Source organism: Sarcophilus harrisii, chromosome 3, assembly GCF_902635505.1.
Source record: "Sarcophilus harrisii chromosome 3, mSarHar1.11, whole genome shotgun sequence".
NCBI lineage: Eukaryota > Metazoa > Chordata > Mammalia > Dasyuromorphia > Dasyuridae > Sarcophilus > Sarcophilus harrisii.
The window spans coordinates 415826534-415843487 of NC_045428.1; the positions used below are offsets into that span (position 1 = coordinate 415826534).

Here is a 16954-nt window from a genome sequence, read left to right on the forward strand (position 1 = left end):
AGTAATTTAATTAGGATGACATGGAATAAATAGATTATTTAGATAAAACTATCATTTAAAAAATTATATCAGATTTATCTACCCATGAAGAATAAGTATTACTTCAGTTATGTAGACAAATTTATGTGTATAGAAAGTATCCTGTGTTTACACTTTTTATACAGATAAACTCATTTAATTAAAATAGTCTATACAGTTTCTATGTCTGTTTTGACAGATATATACTCAGGTTTTGTTTTGTTTTTTACTCACTAGGTGTTTTTTCACTTTCAAATAAATCTATTTTAACTTAACCTTTATCTGAGATCATGATTACCATCCTGCTTTTCATATTCCTGCTCTTTATTTTATCTTTGTGTATATCTCTCTTTTTATGTTTCCTGAAAGCAACATATTGTTGAATTCAAATTTTCAATCCATTTCTATTTTATGAGTAAATTTGTTCCATTTGCATTGTAGGCTACAAATACTTGTGTATGTTTTTCATTCTTATTTTTCCTCACTATACTTCTCACCCTATTTATCCTATCTCTTCTCACTCTTCTGCTTTATTTCTACCCACTATCTTGCCCTCCAATTCTTTAATCTCCCCATCCCTCTTAGAATACCTCTGTTAGCCTCTCCCCCCATCCTATTCCCTTGCATTCTTGTTTCTAAATTTAGAAGACTTTTATACATACATATATATGTATCTATCTCCCTTTTTGATTCATTCCTACTGAGAGTAATGTTCCAGCAATACCCACTCCTCCCACCAGCTTCTTCTGTATCAAATTTTTCCTTTTATGTCTCATTTATATAAGATAATTACTCCTTTTTATATCTTCATACAGTTTTATTTTTTAAAAAACATCCCATCATACTCATCTCAGCCCAAGCCTTTCTTTTGAACTACCCAAGTAGCAATAATCCTGAGAGTATTGTTGATTTTTTTCACAAATATGAAGTAAACAGTTTGAATTTATTGACTCCCTTATAATTAGCCTTTAATATTTATTATATATTTTTCCTAAATTTTTGAATTGTCTCTTAAGTTCTGGGACTTTTGTCACAAAAACCTGAAAGTCTTTGAATTTGTTAAATGCCAAGAGGTTTTTTTCATTCAGGATTAATTGCTTTTTTAAAAAATGTTTTTGTTAAAGGAAGTGTTATTACCATCATCATTCTACCTTCTATCCTAACAATTTTAGTCAATGTACTTATCAGACTTGTTTCTTTATTTGTAAAATAGAGATAACAATCCTTGTTCTATCTGCCTAACAAGGGCTGTTGTGAGCAAAACACTCTTAGAAACTTAGAGCACTATGTCAATATGAGTTCTTAATTATGATCAAAACATATAGAGAGCTGCTACTACAATACGTTCAGGGAACTTTAAGAACAATGAAATTATATTTTAAGATGATTCTCTCAAATATATAATATGGCAGCCAAAAAGCTAATAAGATTTTGAGTTGCATTAACAAAGATACAATTTCCAAAGTGAATTTGAATAAAGAAAGAAAAGTCCCCCGCAACTCTTTTTTTGTCCTGGCCAGACCATGTCTAGAATATTGTAATCAGTTTTAAATTGTCATATTTTAGGAACGGGGGAGGAAGAGAGCTATTAAAATGGTCAAGGGTCTTCTTAATAATGCCATATGAATTTCAATGAAAATAAACTTAAATCATTCCTTGTTCTGGCTATAAAGTGGAATAAGTCTAATACCTTCCATGTAATAGCCCCTCAGATACTAGAAAGACAACTATCATGTTCTCCCAAGTTTCCCCTTCTCCACCCTGAACATTCTCTATACTGTCACTTGAATCCCACATGCGTCATCCATACCCCATAGAGTGTAGTAATTCAGGTACTGTGAGTGTTCTTTCTTGTGTGAGTCATTCTCTTTTAGACCACACTACAAATTTTTTGAGGAACTGGTGTAACTAAGTAAATGACTAAAAGAAATGGAACATTTCTATACATATAATACTTACTAGAATATTATGCCTGCCTCTTTTTATAGTTATTTTTTGGCTTCATTTTTCTTTTTACAAATGCAATTAGATTGCAAGTCCCTGCTTTGGAACACCTCTCATTCCACATGCAATAAGACACATTAGTTAGTTAAAATATCATTGACACGGATAATTAGTCATCCCATCATCATTATGTAGGCAACTAGGTTTGGTATCAGAATAACTTGAATTCAAATCCTGCTTAAATGTTAGTTGTGTGGCTGTGAGCAAATCACTTAACTTTTCTCAGCGTCAGCTTTCCACATCTGGAAAATGGTATAATAGCACATTTACCTCACGGGATCATATTGTGAGGAGCAAATGAAATAACATATGAAGCAATTACCAAACCTTAGAACATTATATGAATGCTATTATTATCACTAGCAACAGCAAATGGATTACTACCAAATAAGTCATTTGGGGCATACTTATTATAATTTCTATGGGCTGCCAAATATATTCAATCATAAAGCCAAAATCATGTAATTATAAAATACTGTGGCTCCTATGGATCTTGGTCTTCATCTAGTCCAAACCCCTTGTTTTGCAGAGGAAGAAAAATGACTTGCCTGTGGCCTTATAGCTAATTAGTGGTAGGGCAAGGAACACTCGTTATTTCCCAGCACTTTCCTTTAGACTACATCAGAATTAATGAACTACATAATTTTAGAGTTGGGTAGAAGGAAACTTCTATCTATATGACCTATATCTGATTAAGAATATCTTCTATAATTCTGGGCATGATTAGCCCAAAGGAGAAAAGATTCTATACTTTCAAGTATAGAAGGGAACTGGAAGCAGTGGTTAGAATGGGCCAAACTAAAGCAGCAGCTACAAAGGGGCGGATTTAAGTTTGGTATAAAGAACTTCTTAACAGAGGTAGCCAAAATTGAAATGGACTGTCCCAGGAAACAGCAGGTTCTTCTTCATTTGAGATCCCAAAGATTGGAGGATCACTTCATAAATGTATTGAAATAATTCTTATTAGGATCTAAGTTGGACTAGAGGGCCCCTGAGATAGCTCTTTCAACTCAATTCTCTGACTTAGCCCCATTCACTTCCCATAGGTGCCCTTTGGAGAGTGAAACAATTCTATTACATAATAGTAATTTTGTTATTATTATTATTATTTGTTTATAATACATTTATTTTATTATTTTGTTTTTATATGTGTATATTATTTCATTTATATATTTATATATATTATTAATTTGCTTATATGTATATATTATTATTTTTTACATATATACACATTTTGTTTTATGTTATTACTTTGTTTATATATGTATATACATACATATAGATATAGATATATTACTAAATTTAAAAAATCATTGAAAGTAGGGACTGTATTTTTTGTAAACTTTTTGTCTCCCCCAATATTTGCATAGTAGGTACTTAATAATTATTTAATAGAAGCCCTTCTTCTTTTCTTTTAAGTAACTAAAATTTACTTATTGATAGCAGGAGTTTGCAAACTATATATAGACCCCATGCTCTATCTAGTGTGCCACCTATCTGCCCCAAAATTTTTTATGCATTATATTTCTGTATCTCCATCTAAATGTAAGCTCCTTGAGATCAGGAACTATGTCTTATATTTCCTTGTCTTTCATAGGAGCATAGTAGACTTAGTAAATATCTTGTTAATTGATTAGTCAAGGTAGACTCTTCCTACTTAATGTAATACACTGATTTAGTTTTCATGGGTCTTATTTCACAACAAGAGGATTTAATTTACATTTCTAGTACTATGGAAAAGGTAGAATATTTCAAACAAATTATTAAGCTTAGGAATAGAAATCTAAACTGAAAGATATTTCCTGAATTTGCAAATTGTTTTTGATATGTTCACGGATTTTTCTTTTAAGCATAACAAGCATCTTACATGAATGTACTGTATGTTGGAGCATTAGTAATTTGGACATATTAATCTATCTTTTATCAAATTTTTTTAAAAAAAGAACAACCCATGGATCTTTCAAAAATTTCTCAAAGGAGCAAAGCATTTAGTACTTTTATTATTTCTGAAATTGGCCATTAGAAACTGACTACTTTGTCTCTCTTTCTCTTTAAACAGAAATATATACCCGAGATGGAAACTCTTATGGGAGGCCTTGTGAGTTTCCTTTCTTAAATGATAATGTCTGGCATCATGAATGCATCACTGATGAAGATCATAAAGGGGCATGGTGCGCTACAACCTTAAATTATCCACATGACCAGAAGTGGGGAATTTGCCTAAAAGCAGGTAAGTATGGAAAGGATTGCCTCCTCTACAGTATGATTTCAGAGACACCAAAATACCCATCTGTTCCAAAATATTATTTTCCCAAAATTGTCATTTTTTTTTAGTAGAAGAATTTATTGGAATATCTTAATAAGATGTGAGGACAAGTAAACTTTTTGAAAATAATGGGTTTAATTTGAAATTAAAATCTATAATGTTCTGAGATTTTGATGCAATAAATAAAATGTTATTTGCAAACAGGAAGATCTCAATTTTTATAGGTTATTTCCACCATTTCTCCTTTGTTCTGAACACCTTCCAGATAGTGCCAAACACTGTGTGTGTGTGTGTGTGTGTGTGTGTGTGTGTGTGTGTGTATGTGTTTATGTAGCATACATCTCCACATTTTGTCAATTGACATTAATAACGCTGGGCATCAACAACAAAAAAAGATTTTGTCACATTCACAAAATATTAACCTTCTATGTATTGGGGTTTTGCAGCCAATTTCAGCTGCAGTTTTACATTTCATCTGTTAATTCACACAGTCATCAAAGGAATTGGTTTTACATTTTAAAAATCTTTTTCTAAACAAAACTGAACTGTATTCATTTAACTTGCCCAAATGTAGTCATTGATTTCCTGTCATATTTCACCCATAAAATCTCATTCCTCAACATTCAACAAAATAATTGGCTAGCAATTGTTTTCTAATTGCCAGGTTAGTACTTCTCCAGTTTGGAGATTTCCTGATAGCAGAGTTTCCTAAACTCATTACTGAAAGCTCCTAAATTTTTCCAGGAAGAATTCTAAATATGAATACATGAAATGGAGCTCAAGTAAAGATTTAGCCATAACTTTATGGTTTTGATAAGTTCATTGGGAATTTCTTGGTAATTTTCTGCCTTCTTTCCAAAAAAGTTTTTTGGTCACTTTGAAAAATGAATTACATGTTGTAACTTTCTTTAACTTTTCTTCAGAATTTTAATTTTTTATCACTTCCTTGATTTGACCCCATACAAATATCCCCACTGATTTTAACCTTACTCACTGATTCTTGAAAATATACTTTACAGATTAAAAAAAATCAACATCATTTCAATTCATTTTGTTTTAGTCTAGAAATGAAAGTTCAACTAGATATGTTTTTTGGTTTGGGTTTTTTGTTTTTCTAAATTGAGATCATGAACTTGGTGATATGGGTCAGTTTGTATTACTAAATGAAGATCTGAAAATAGAAATGTAGAAATGTTCCCTCAAATAAGAGATTCTCACTTTTCTGATCAGTGGGTCATGAAGTCAGAACTGAAAGTTTCTTTGAGTTTTCTTTTGAGCCTTTGAGTTTTAACCTCCTCATTTTAAGGAGAAGGAAACTGAAGAGACCCCAAGAAGTTGTGACTTATTTAAGATTGCACAAGTAGGATATCTGAATCAGGATTTGAACCTGGAGTCTTTGATTCCAGTGTTAGTGTTATTTCACTTATCATTCTGTTAAATTTCTACCTTATCATTATGAGCATCATTGTTATACTCTGAATCTTTATGTGCATCCTTTTCAGCCAAATTCTATATTTCTGATCGTTACATAGTAATTCTTCCTTAACTATATAAAATAGGTATTATAATTAATGATACATTTGGATATTGTATGATATATTTAGATGTGGATATATTTGATAAGCAAAAGTTCAGTCATGTCTGACTCTTCGTGGCCCTACTTGGGGTTTTCTTGGCAAAGATACTGGAATGATTTGCCATTGCCTTCTTTAGCTCATTTTATAGATGAGGCAAGCAGATTAAATGACTTGCCCTAAGTGTTTTTTACTAACTATAGCTAGTGAGTTTCTGAGGCCAAATTTGAACTCAGGTTTTTTTGTTTTGTTTTGTTTTTTTGTTTTTTTAACTCAGGTTTTCTTGACTCAGGCCCAAAGCTCAGTTTACTTTATATTGGAACAACAGATAATATGTAACAAGGTCCATGTATCCCATCAGTTCTAAGCTGAATGCAAAGGGAAACAGCAAAAATAACATGATCATCTATTTTTCAGCCAAAATGAAGTAACATTTCATTTCTGAGATTTAAAAGTTAGCTCACTGTCTTGATTTACTAAAACATTCTGGAAGTTTCTCGCATATTAGTGTCTAAAAAAGTATGCAAACATTGAGAAGATATCAGAAACAATAATGATATTTACCAAATGATACTCAGTACATGACTGACAGAACATGTTGGCTACAGTTTCTCTGCATGAACATGTCCCAGTCTGCCCTGCCTCATGTGTTAATCACATGAGCTAAGATGTTCCAAAACAGACAGGAGCCAGCCAAATGGTGACTACCCATCATTCTTCCCATACACACAATAAACAACCATTTAATATTGTTTCATGTTACATAATTTAATTTATATAAAAATTCATATCATCCAATGATAATGTTTGATAGGGAAATCTCATTTTTGTTTTTGGATATAAGATCCAAAAACACATTGTCCTTTAAGTTGTATGAGTAGCTAGATGGTTGTAAAATAAACTTATCTCTGTGGTTGCAATTTGTGAACTGGTAGAACATCCAAATTTTCTCCAGTGGACTGCTTTGCCCTCTGTAGCCTAAGTGAGATAACTCTAAAAGAAGCCACCAATGGAAGGAATTCTGAATCAGAAGTCATAAAGACTTACATTTAGATATTTAATGCCATGTGACTTTAAACAAGTCACTTAACCTCTACCTTAGCTTCTTTGGCTTTAAATTGGAGATATTAATAGCACCTATCCTCTTGGGTTGTTCCCAGAGAATCAAATGGAATGATACTTGTAAAATATCTAGTACAGTGCCTGGCACATAATAGGTTTTTAATAAATGCTTATTCCTTCCCTTCTTTCCTTCCTTCTTTCTTCTTTCCTTCTTTCTTCTTTCCTTCTTTCCCTCCTTTCCTTCTTTCCTCTCTCCCTCCCTTCCTTTCTTTTTCCCTTCTTTCCTCCCTCCATTTTTTTCTTTCTTCCTTCTTCTCTCTCTTCTTTCCTCCCTCTATTTCTTCCTTCCTTCCTTCCTTTCTTCTTTCCTTCTTCTTCTGTGTTGCTTGGAAAAATAGAGACTGGAGATGGGAGAAAATAAGAAAGGTTAGGAGAAGGTAGGCCCATAGAAAGGAACTTTTAAGGATATGGGTTTTTAAAAGTTAGGATTTTTAGTGGTAAAAAGTGTTGAGATGTTCTAGTTCTAATTAGCAAAGCTAGGATCAGAAATGAAGTCTTACTGTTGATAACACCATTTCCTTTAAATTCTAGTAAGGGTCCACTTTTCATATTCCCTTAACTAACCAAGAGAGAAAGTGTTACCATACTCCTTGTTTCTGCTGTCAGTCTCTACTTAATCCCACCTACTTTCTCCCCATCTTAGTCATTCTTTCCTGACCTCTAGTTTCACCCACCATAAAAAATTCCTGATCTTAGAAAAGATCATCCCAAGTCATATAAAGCCAGCCCCAAGTCATGTAAAAGGAGATGGGAAGAAAAGAATAAGTAGTTATTAAATGCCTGCTATGTGCTTTACAAATATCTTGTTAGATCCTTACATCTCTGGAAGGTAGATGATGTTTATTATTATTCTCATTTTACAGTTGAGCAGTCTAAGGCAGAAAGAGGTTAAATGATTTCCCCAAAGTGACTGAGGCAGACTGGATTTGAACTCAATGTTTTTCTGACACCAGGACTTAGCAGTCCTACTTAGCAGCCATACAACGATTTGTTTTTGTTGAGTCATTTTTCAGTCATGGCTGATTCTTCATGACTCCATTTGGGGTTTTCTTGACAAAGATACTAGAATGATTTGCTCTTTCCTTTTTCAGCTCATTTTACAGAAGAGAAAACTAAGGCAAAAAGGATTGTGACTTCCTCTGAGTCACATAGCTGGTATATGTCTGAGGCTGGATTTGAATTTAGGCCTTGTTCTCTACTACATAAATGTGTGTGTGTGTGTGTGTGTGTGTGTGTGTGTATGTGTATGAAATCTGAAAATGATGGAATGGTAAGACTAGAACTAGGATTAGGTGCTGAATTTGTGAGCAGTCTGATACAATAAAAGGGTCACTGAATCTTATAAAGGACCAGTTCAAACTCAGGTTCTACTGATGAGACCCTGTGTGGACTTGGTTTGAAGTCATTTATGTCTCTGGGCTGTTTCCTCAACCATAAAATAAAGAGATTGGATTAGTTAGATGAGAAGCTTCCAATTAAATTACAAGCACTTGGGTTGTGTAGTAGATAACTTGAGATTCAGAATGGTTATAACTCTAAAGTCTCAAGCTCAAAATTTCTCCAAAGGAACCCTTATATCCTTTCACCAATTCTACTGCCTTGGTTCTAAACCCATTATTCATCTTCATATGACTTCCCAGTCTCTTAGTTGTATTCAGACTTCACTTGGCCTGAATCCCACAGTAATTTTATAAGTAGTATTCACACTCTTATCCTAGGATCATCATCTTTCCTTTCTGAATCCTAGACCAGGGTGACTTCTATCATTTGCTTTCTCTGTTCATACTCTTAAACTTGCTAAAGAAACTCATAGTATCATAAAGCTAAAGAGAAAGAAATCTCAAACCATATAGTCCATGGATTATTAACCTGGGGCTCTGTGAACATGGTTTATTTGGCTTTTTAAAAGATTTTTTTCTGAAATAGTCTTCATAATGTAGTTTTGATTATGTTGACCTTTCTAAAACTTTCAATGATTTCCTATTACCTACATGAACAAAGATTTAGAGATACACAGGACCTCATCTAATACAATCAAATTTTATGATTAAGAAAACCAAGCCCCCAAAAAGTTAATGTCACATATTATGTAGCACAGGTAGAATTCAAATCCAGGTTCTCTCATCCCATACATACTATTCACTTTGCCAAGCTACCCAGTATTGTTAGCCAGACAAAAATGCCATTCACTATTTGGTTTCAACTAATCTTTGCAGATTTTTCTGCATTAGGCCTACTTTAAGCCAAACTATATTATTCCTCTAGCATAGTGACTGGTACATATTTTTTGTTGTTAAGTTCCAACTTTTTGTAACCTCATTTGGGAATTTCTTAGGAAAGATACTAGAGTCATTTGCCATTTCCTTCTCAAGCTCATTTTATAGGTTAGGAAACTAAGGCAAAACAGGGTTAAAATTACTTGTCCAGGATCACACATCTAATAAATCTGAGACCAGTTTTGAATTCGGGTCGTTCTGACTCCAGGCCTACTGCTCTATCTACTGAGCCACCCAGTTGCCTTGTATATAGTAGGTTCACAAATGTTTGAATGGATCAAACAGAACTTATAATATCAAAGTTACAAGCCAAGACTCCAGGTTGGTTTTCAGTACTCTAGAACTCTATAGCTGAAGGAGAGTAAAACAGTTTTTGGCCAAAAAAAAAAAATTAAAGCAAAGTTTATAACAAGCATGATGGCATCAGAGAAATACCACACTGTGCCTGTGTTTTCCTTCCCCCACCCAAAGATTATTATATATTGGATAATAGAATTGTCAAGGATAGAAGAAGCCTTAACAAGCCTTAACAAGTTCTATACCTGGATTTGGAGTCAGGAAACTTTCATTCATATCTAAGTTCTACCATTTATTTATTTACCTGTGACCATGAACAAAATCACTTAAACCACTCCAGACCTTGAATTCCACATCCTGTGAACATCATTTTATAAATGAGGAAATTGAAACTCAGATTAATTTACTTTTCTTCAAGTCATGCAAATGACTCGGTGGAGCTTAAAAAAAAAAACTAATTCTTAATCCTATACTGTACTGTTCCTAGAGATATGTTTTAGTATTTTATCTTCCTCTTGTAATTGTTATCCCATGTTAATACTTCAAAAGTTATTTTTGTAGAAAACTATAATGAAATTATTTAGCACATTTCAGTCATCTTTACTTGAGGATGCATGAATCTGTGTTCCAAACCCAAATTATTATCTGGTGATTGCTGTCACAGTGGATAGAGTGTCAGACCTGGAATTAGGAAATTCATCTTCCTGAATTCAAATCTGGCCTTGGACACTTAACTATGTGATCCTGGGCAAGCCATTTAAACCTATTTGCTTTAGTTTCTTTATTTGTTAAAAAAAAAAAAAAAGAAAGAAAAAGAAAAGAAACAAAAAGCAGAGGAAGAAAATAGTAAACCATTTCAATATCTTTTCCAAGAAAACCTCAAATGGGGTCACAAAGAGTCCAGCATAATTGAAACAATTGAACAACAACAAAAATTGAAATTTCAGGCTTAGAATCCTTGAAAAAAAATAATCTAATGGTGTTTCTTCCATATCACTGTCTCATGACAAGACATCACAATTGTTAATAGTGATATTTAGGTTATCGAACATAACCAATAACATTTTTGTCACATAAAAATTCTGTAAACACTGAAGTTCAAGAATAGATGATGGAGGAGGCAGCTAAATGGTGTACTGATTAGAGTATCAGCCCTGAAATCAGGAGGACCTGAGTGGAAATCTGGCCTCAGACACTTAACACCTCCTAGCTGTGTGACCCTGGGCAAGTCATTTAACTCTTAATTGCCTCAGCAAAAAAAATAAATAGATGATGGAAATAAAAATCCATACTCTTTTAAATGTTGTTTCTTTTAATAGAGGATGGTTGTGAAGATAATTGGGAAAAGAATGACCAATTTGGAAGTTGCTACCAGCTTAATACCCAGGCATCCCTTACATGGAAGGAAGCATTTGTTTCATGTCAAAATCAAGGAGCAAATTTAGTAAGCATATCAAGTGCTGATGAATTAATTCTTCTTAAAGGTAAGCTAACCCCAAGGTAATATAGATAGAATCTCATGTGTAAAAGTTGAATTAAATGTAAAGAAATAACAGGTGAATAGCAGTATCAGAATAAATTTATGCACACTATCTCTGAACTCTAAGAATTTGTACTTTGACAATAGTAATACCTGTAAACAAAAATATATCAAGACAGATATTTGTGCACCTTTAATTATTCTGTGCATTGAAAATAAGCTCATGATGCATTATGAAAAGTGGCAGATGAATTCCATATCGGAAAAAAAAAAGAATAGGGGATATAAAGACTGAATTAACATTTATTCTAGCTGAAAGGATTTGTAGAAGTAAGAATTAAAATTTTTGAAAAAAGGAATGAAAAGCACTTAAAGATAAAAGGGAGAAAGGAAAACAAGTATGGAAATAGGTATATAGTAAGGAGAAATAAGAACCTTAAGTATGTTCAGGTAGTATGAATAAAGATTTTGACCTTGAGTAAGTTTAACATTGGTATGACTTAACTAAGTCATACATTGTAAATGAAGTGATACTTCCTGTTTAATAATTAAATTAATAAATATTTTTAATGCTTACTATTTGTAAAGTATTGTGCTAATTGTTTGGTATCCAAACAAAAATTACAAAAAAAGTCTCTGCCCTTAAAAACTTTCTATCCTTTGCAAAGCTATAATGTCTATTCAAGACATACACAGAGTTTATAGAAAGTATCCCTGTGTGGGGTGTTGGAGAAGAAGGCACTGGCATCTAGAGATTTAGGAAAACAGTTCAGTGGTAGCACTGAACTGAGTCTTAAAAGAAGAAGAGGAATCTTAAGAGATACAGATTAGAAGGGAGAGAATTCCAGTCATGAATGATGGCTAATACATAGGCCTAGCAATGAGAGATGAAGGTCAGATGTGAGGAACAATAATTAGATCAGTATAACTGGTCTGTGAAATGTGTAAAGAAAAATAATGTGTAAGAAAATGAAAAGACAAGAAGAAACCACTAGATTGTGAAGGACCTTCAAGGAGAAACAGAGGAGTTTATATTTGATCTTAGAGACCCATTAGTTTATTGAGTAGGGAAGTGAAATTGTAAAACCTGTGTGTTTTAGTTAAATTCATAGTAGCAGCAGATAGGAAGACGGATTGAATTTGGAAGAAACCTGAGGAACTGAGACTTTATAGGAGGTTGTTGTTATAGTCTAGGGGAGAGGTGAACTAGAGTGGCTACTTCATGAGAAGATATATGGTAAAGGTAATGTAGAGAAAGAAATTATAAGATTTGGTAACTAATTGAACATGTAGGCAGTAAAGTGTCAGGAATGACTCCAGGGTTGTGAACTTGGCTAACTGCCAGAATGGTGGTGCCATTGACAGTAATAGAAACTCTGAAGAGAGGTGATTTGGGGAAAAGAGGAAATGAGTCCTGATTTAGGCATGTAAAGTATAAGATGGTGCAAGGACATTCAGTTGGAAATGCCCAATAAACACAGTGAGAGACTATTATGGCTTAATAAATAGATCTGGGAATCATCTGTGTAGAGATCATAATTAAGCCTATGGGAGTTGATGAGATCACATGGTGAAAGTATGGAGCCTTGGGAGATATCCACATGTTGATTCACAAGTTCCAGAAAAAGAAGGCTAAGGAGAAATAATCAGATGGATAAGAAGTGAACCACAAGAACAGCAAACCTAGAGAAGTGAAGTGGTCAGGAGTGTCATATACAAAGGATCTAAAGTCTCATTCTATTTGACTGTTGAGAAATTAGTGCCAGAAGATGGCAGCATCAAGAGAGGAAGTGATGCACAATAAAACAGGGAAATTTGTTGATTTTTGGACCAAGAGTTCCAGATAGCTTGGTAAAAGGGGGCAGGCAGAGCTATAGTAAGACATTGGTAGGGTAAGATGGAAGTGGATGGATGGCACAGTGTATAGACTCATGGCCCCAGAATCAGAAGGACCTAAGTTCAAATTCAGCCTCAAACACTTATAAGCTCTGTGACTTTGGGCAAGACATTTAACCCCTATTACCCTGCCCTATATCCCTTCTCCCCACCCCCGCAAAAAAGATTGAAATGGATGGGAATGAGGCACACATCGTTAAGTTATTTGCCCAGGGTCACACAACATTGCTAACTGTCTGAATCTGAATTTTAACTCATGAAAATGAATCTTCCTGACTCCAGGCCTGGACTTCTATCTACTGCATTAATTGGCTGCTCCCTTGAATTAGGATTACTCAGACTCTTTGCATCTATATTTTCCTCTGATATACATACAGTTAGCTCTGTGTTCTACCCCTTGCTCTTTTTTCCCCCTTTCTTCCTACACTCTCCCTAAGAAAATAAGCTTCATGGAGGAAAAAAGAGGTTTATAATTCATATGTGCATACACACATGTATAAATGTGTATGTATGAATGCCTAAAATCACATTATGAAAGTATTTTTATATACATATATATATATATATACATATACACACATATGTATGTGTGTAACTTTTATGTGTATGAATGTGTGAATATTCTCCTTGCTATTCAGTAAGCTCAGAATCTGGCTCTTAACTTCAACCCCATTCCAACTCCTCTTGAATTAAGAAGTTCAACAAATATGTTAATATTCCCTTAGATACCCCAACTTCTAGTTCTTTAGTCTACTCCTCCCCTTTACTTCAGCCTCCACAAGATGTCATACTCCTAATTCACAAGTGTTCTTGCCTCTCTTTCTCCTTTTCCAGCCAAATGCTTGAAAATGTCATCACACTAAGTAATTTTTTCCCTTTATCTCCTTTCATTCCCTTTTAAACCTTCTGTACTCTGCCCTGACCTCTTCACTCAATTGATACTTCTCTCTCTCTCTCTCTCAAGTTATCAGTGATCTCTTAATTACCAAATATAATAGCTCTTTCTCAATCCTCACCCCTCTTGACCTGTAGTATATGACACTGTTAATTGCCTTTCCTTTCTGAATACTCTTTTCTTCCTGGTTTTTTTTTTTTTTTGTGATTCCTGACTCTTGATTCACTTTCTATTTGTCTGATTAATCCTCAGTTTCTTTTGATGGATCTTGTAAGTCCCTTGACTGTATCTCTCAAGACTCTATACTATGCTCTTCTCTCTCTCCTTTTTATATTCTATCATTAGATTGTTTCTATCTTTCTCTGTCTCTATCTCTCTCATTCACACACACTCATACATTTTTTATCATGCTGCATATTAGATATTTCAATTAATACTTAATCACTCAACAATTTGACAAATTAAGAAGGATATCATAAGACTTAATTCTTGAAAAAACCTTAGAAATATCTCTTCCAACTCCATTTTGCAGATGACTTGTCCTTAATATATGTTCCTTCACATTTCATAGTTCTAGAGCTCAAAATTTCTGTCTCCATGACTTACTTTTATAACTTTGTATTGTTCAGACTTTTTTCCTCATTAATTTGAAACTTGAATAATTAGTACTTCTATGAGAAAAAATTTATATTTTCTGAAAATATGCTTCCCTATACAAGCAAAACATAATATCGCTAAATGTATATTTACCAACATAATTCCGTGAGTTTCTTGAATAATGCTTAATGTATTCTAGTAGAAGAGATTGAGTCAATTAAATCTGCTCATCTGAAGAGTTGGAAAGTAATTATCTGAGACCAAATCATAAAGAAAACTTATGATATCACCAAACCGAACATTTTTAGTAACAAAAACTCAGGGATTTTCCATATATCTTTAAGTATTACCAAAGAAAGTCATAAAATTGCCTCAAAGAGCATATTTAGTATAAAAGGCCCTCTTCAATCTAACCATTTAGTTAGAGGCCCATCTTACAGTATTTACACTTGACTTTGAGTTGCCAACTGGGTAATGCTATCAATTGGCTTAGCCAGGATTTTATCATAAATGTCTGGAGTATTCTTGTTGTTTTGTAACAACTTTGTTTTTGTTTTGTTTTGTTTTTCATTTGATTCTCTTAAGTAAATCTGGACTCATCAAGAAATGTTCAGACTGATAACTAAAGTCATGATTGTAACTATTCTTTCCTGCTCTAGTCTAGTCTAAATACTGCTAATGCTCTTAATTTTCAAGCCTCTGACACTATATAACTAAAAACCAAAACCTATTGCATTAAAACAGAGGAATGGGGAGAAGGGGAAAGAGGAGAAAGAAACAAATATTTATTAATTGTCTCTTACAACCAGGCACTATTCTCAGCACTTTGACAACCATTTCAGTAAATCCAATAAACAATTATAAAGTGCCTCCTATATTCCAGGTTGGGTGAAGCACTAAGTGCTAAGTACTGTCACATTCCCTGTATTATAGATGAGGAAACTGAGATAGACAAAAGTTATATGACTTGGCCAGAATCACAAAGTTAGTGTTTGAGGCTGATTTTGAATTCAGGTCTTCTCAATTCTAGGAACTTGCTATACCACCTAGCTGCCTTCCTAAGTAAGATTCCCTAAGAACTACTTGATGCTACCAGTTTAGACCTGGGATTTTATTGCTCCAGGAAGCTCCCCAGAGGAATCTCCTTCTCTCAGTTGTTGTTTAGATGTTTCAGGCATATCCAACTCTTTGTGACTTGATTAGGGGTTTCCTTGACAGAGATACTGAAGTGGGTTGCCATTTCCTTCTCCAGCTCAACTTATAAATGAGAGAACTAAGCAAATAGGGATAAGTGACTTGCCCAGAGTCATACAGCTAGCATCCAAGATCAAATTTTAACTCAGAAAGATGAGTCTTCCTGATTCCATGGGTGGAGTTCTATCCACTATGCTGCTGCCTTTGATGAGCCATGCTTCTACTTTTCACTTCTATTAGGAGTAGTTAGTAGGGGTGGGGGATTGTTAGAAGTATACTATTGGAGAAGAGTGCTTAAAAATCCAGGTTGTATCAACTCAACAAGTATTTAGGAAGTGTGTTAGTAAGCTAAAGGATTGTGTTGCCCTATTCACTCAGTGCTATTTTTAGAGGATACAAAATCGAATCACTTAAATTAGAGTTCTTTAAATTATGTGGTGCCAATAACTTCAGCCTTAATCAGATAACTCAATGAATATCTTTTTAATCTTTACAGACAAAGAGGGGATTCCAAAAATGTTCTGGATTGGATTAAATCAACTAGATTTTTCAAAAGGTTGGGAATGGTCTGATCACACCCCGTTAAATTTTCTCAACTGGAATCCAGGTGATTTTTTTTTCCTTACTAGGAATAGTATAGACTTTAGTAAAAATAGGTTTTGACTCTCTTCTCAATCCCTACCCAAGACTTGAGAGTTTGTGACACTCATAATTCTTTAATTTGTATTTATATTACCTATCTTTAAAAAAAACTTTTCCTTCTATAGTATGCCAGTTGTAATACTATTAGTAGATAGTTTTGGACTATCTGATGGAGCCATTGAAAATTTATTGGTGACCATTGGATTAACTAGTCCTTGGGACATGGTCTGAGGAACCCTGAATTACTAGAATGAAATAACTATCTGGATATTTTGTGGAAATGGAGAACCTTTTGAGAAGATGTGCCAAATTTAAATTTGTAGCACAGACCTGACATTTATTACTGAAACTATTCCTCAGATGCTCTAACAAAATTAGCCTTGTGAAATTGTACAATATTTCAGAGTCTGATTCTTTTTGTACAGCAAAATAATGTTTTGGATTGTGTATCTAAGTTATATTTTAATATATTTAACATCTACTGGTCATCCTGCCATCTAGGGGAGGGGGTGGGGGGGTAAGAGGTGAAAAATTGGAACAAGAGGTTTGGCAATTGTTAATGCTGTAAAGTTACCCATGTATATATCCTGTAAATAAAAGGCTATTAAAAAAAAATTAGCCTTGTGAACCTCAGGACATTTGTGACTTTATCAATAAATCTTGCCAGACAACCTCTGATAAATCACTCCCACA

General features: G+C 33.8%; 1 protein-coding gene across 1 annotated transcript in view; it reads left to right on the plus strand.

The window, feature by feature from the left end:
- LOC100913237 (CD302 antigen) overlaps positions 1-16954 on the plus strand; it is a 176982-nt gene that overhangs the window by 17793 nt on the left and 142235 nt on the right. Inside the window, exons 3-5 of the mRNA XM_023499237.2 lie at positions 4082-4252; positions 10877-11041; positions 16116-16226. Coding sequence (XP_023355005.1) covers positions 4082-4252; positions 10877-11041; positions 16116-16226 — 447 coding nt within the window. The remainder of the gene's footprint in view (positions 1-4081; positions 4253-10876; positions 11042-16115; positions 16227-16954) is intronic.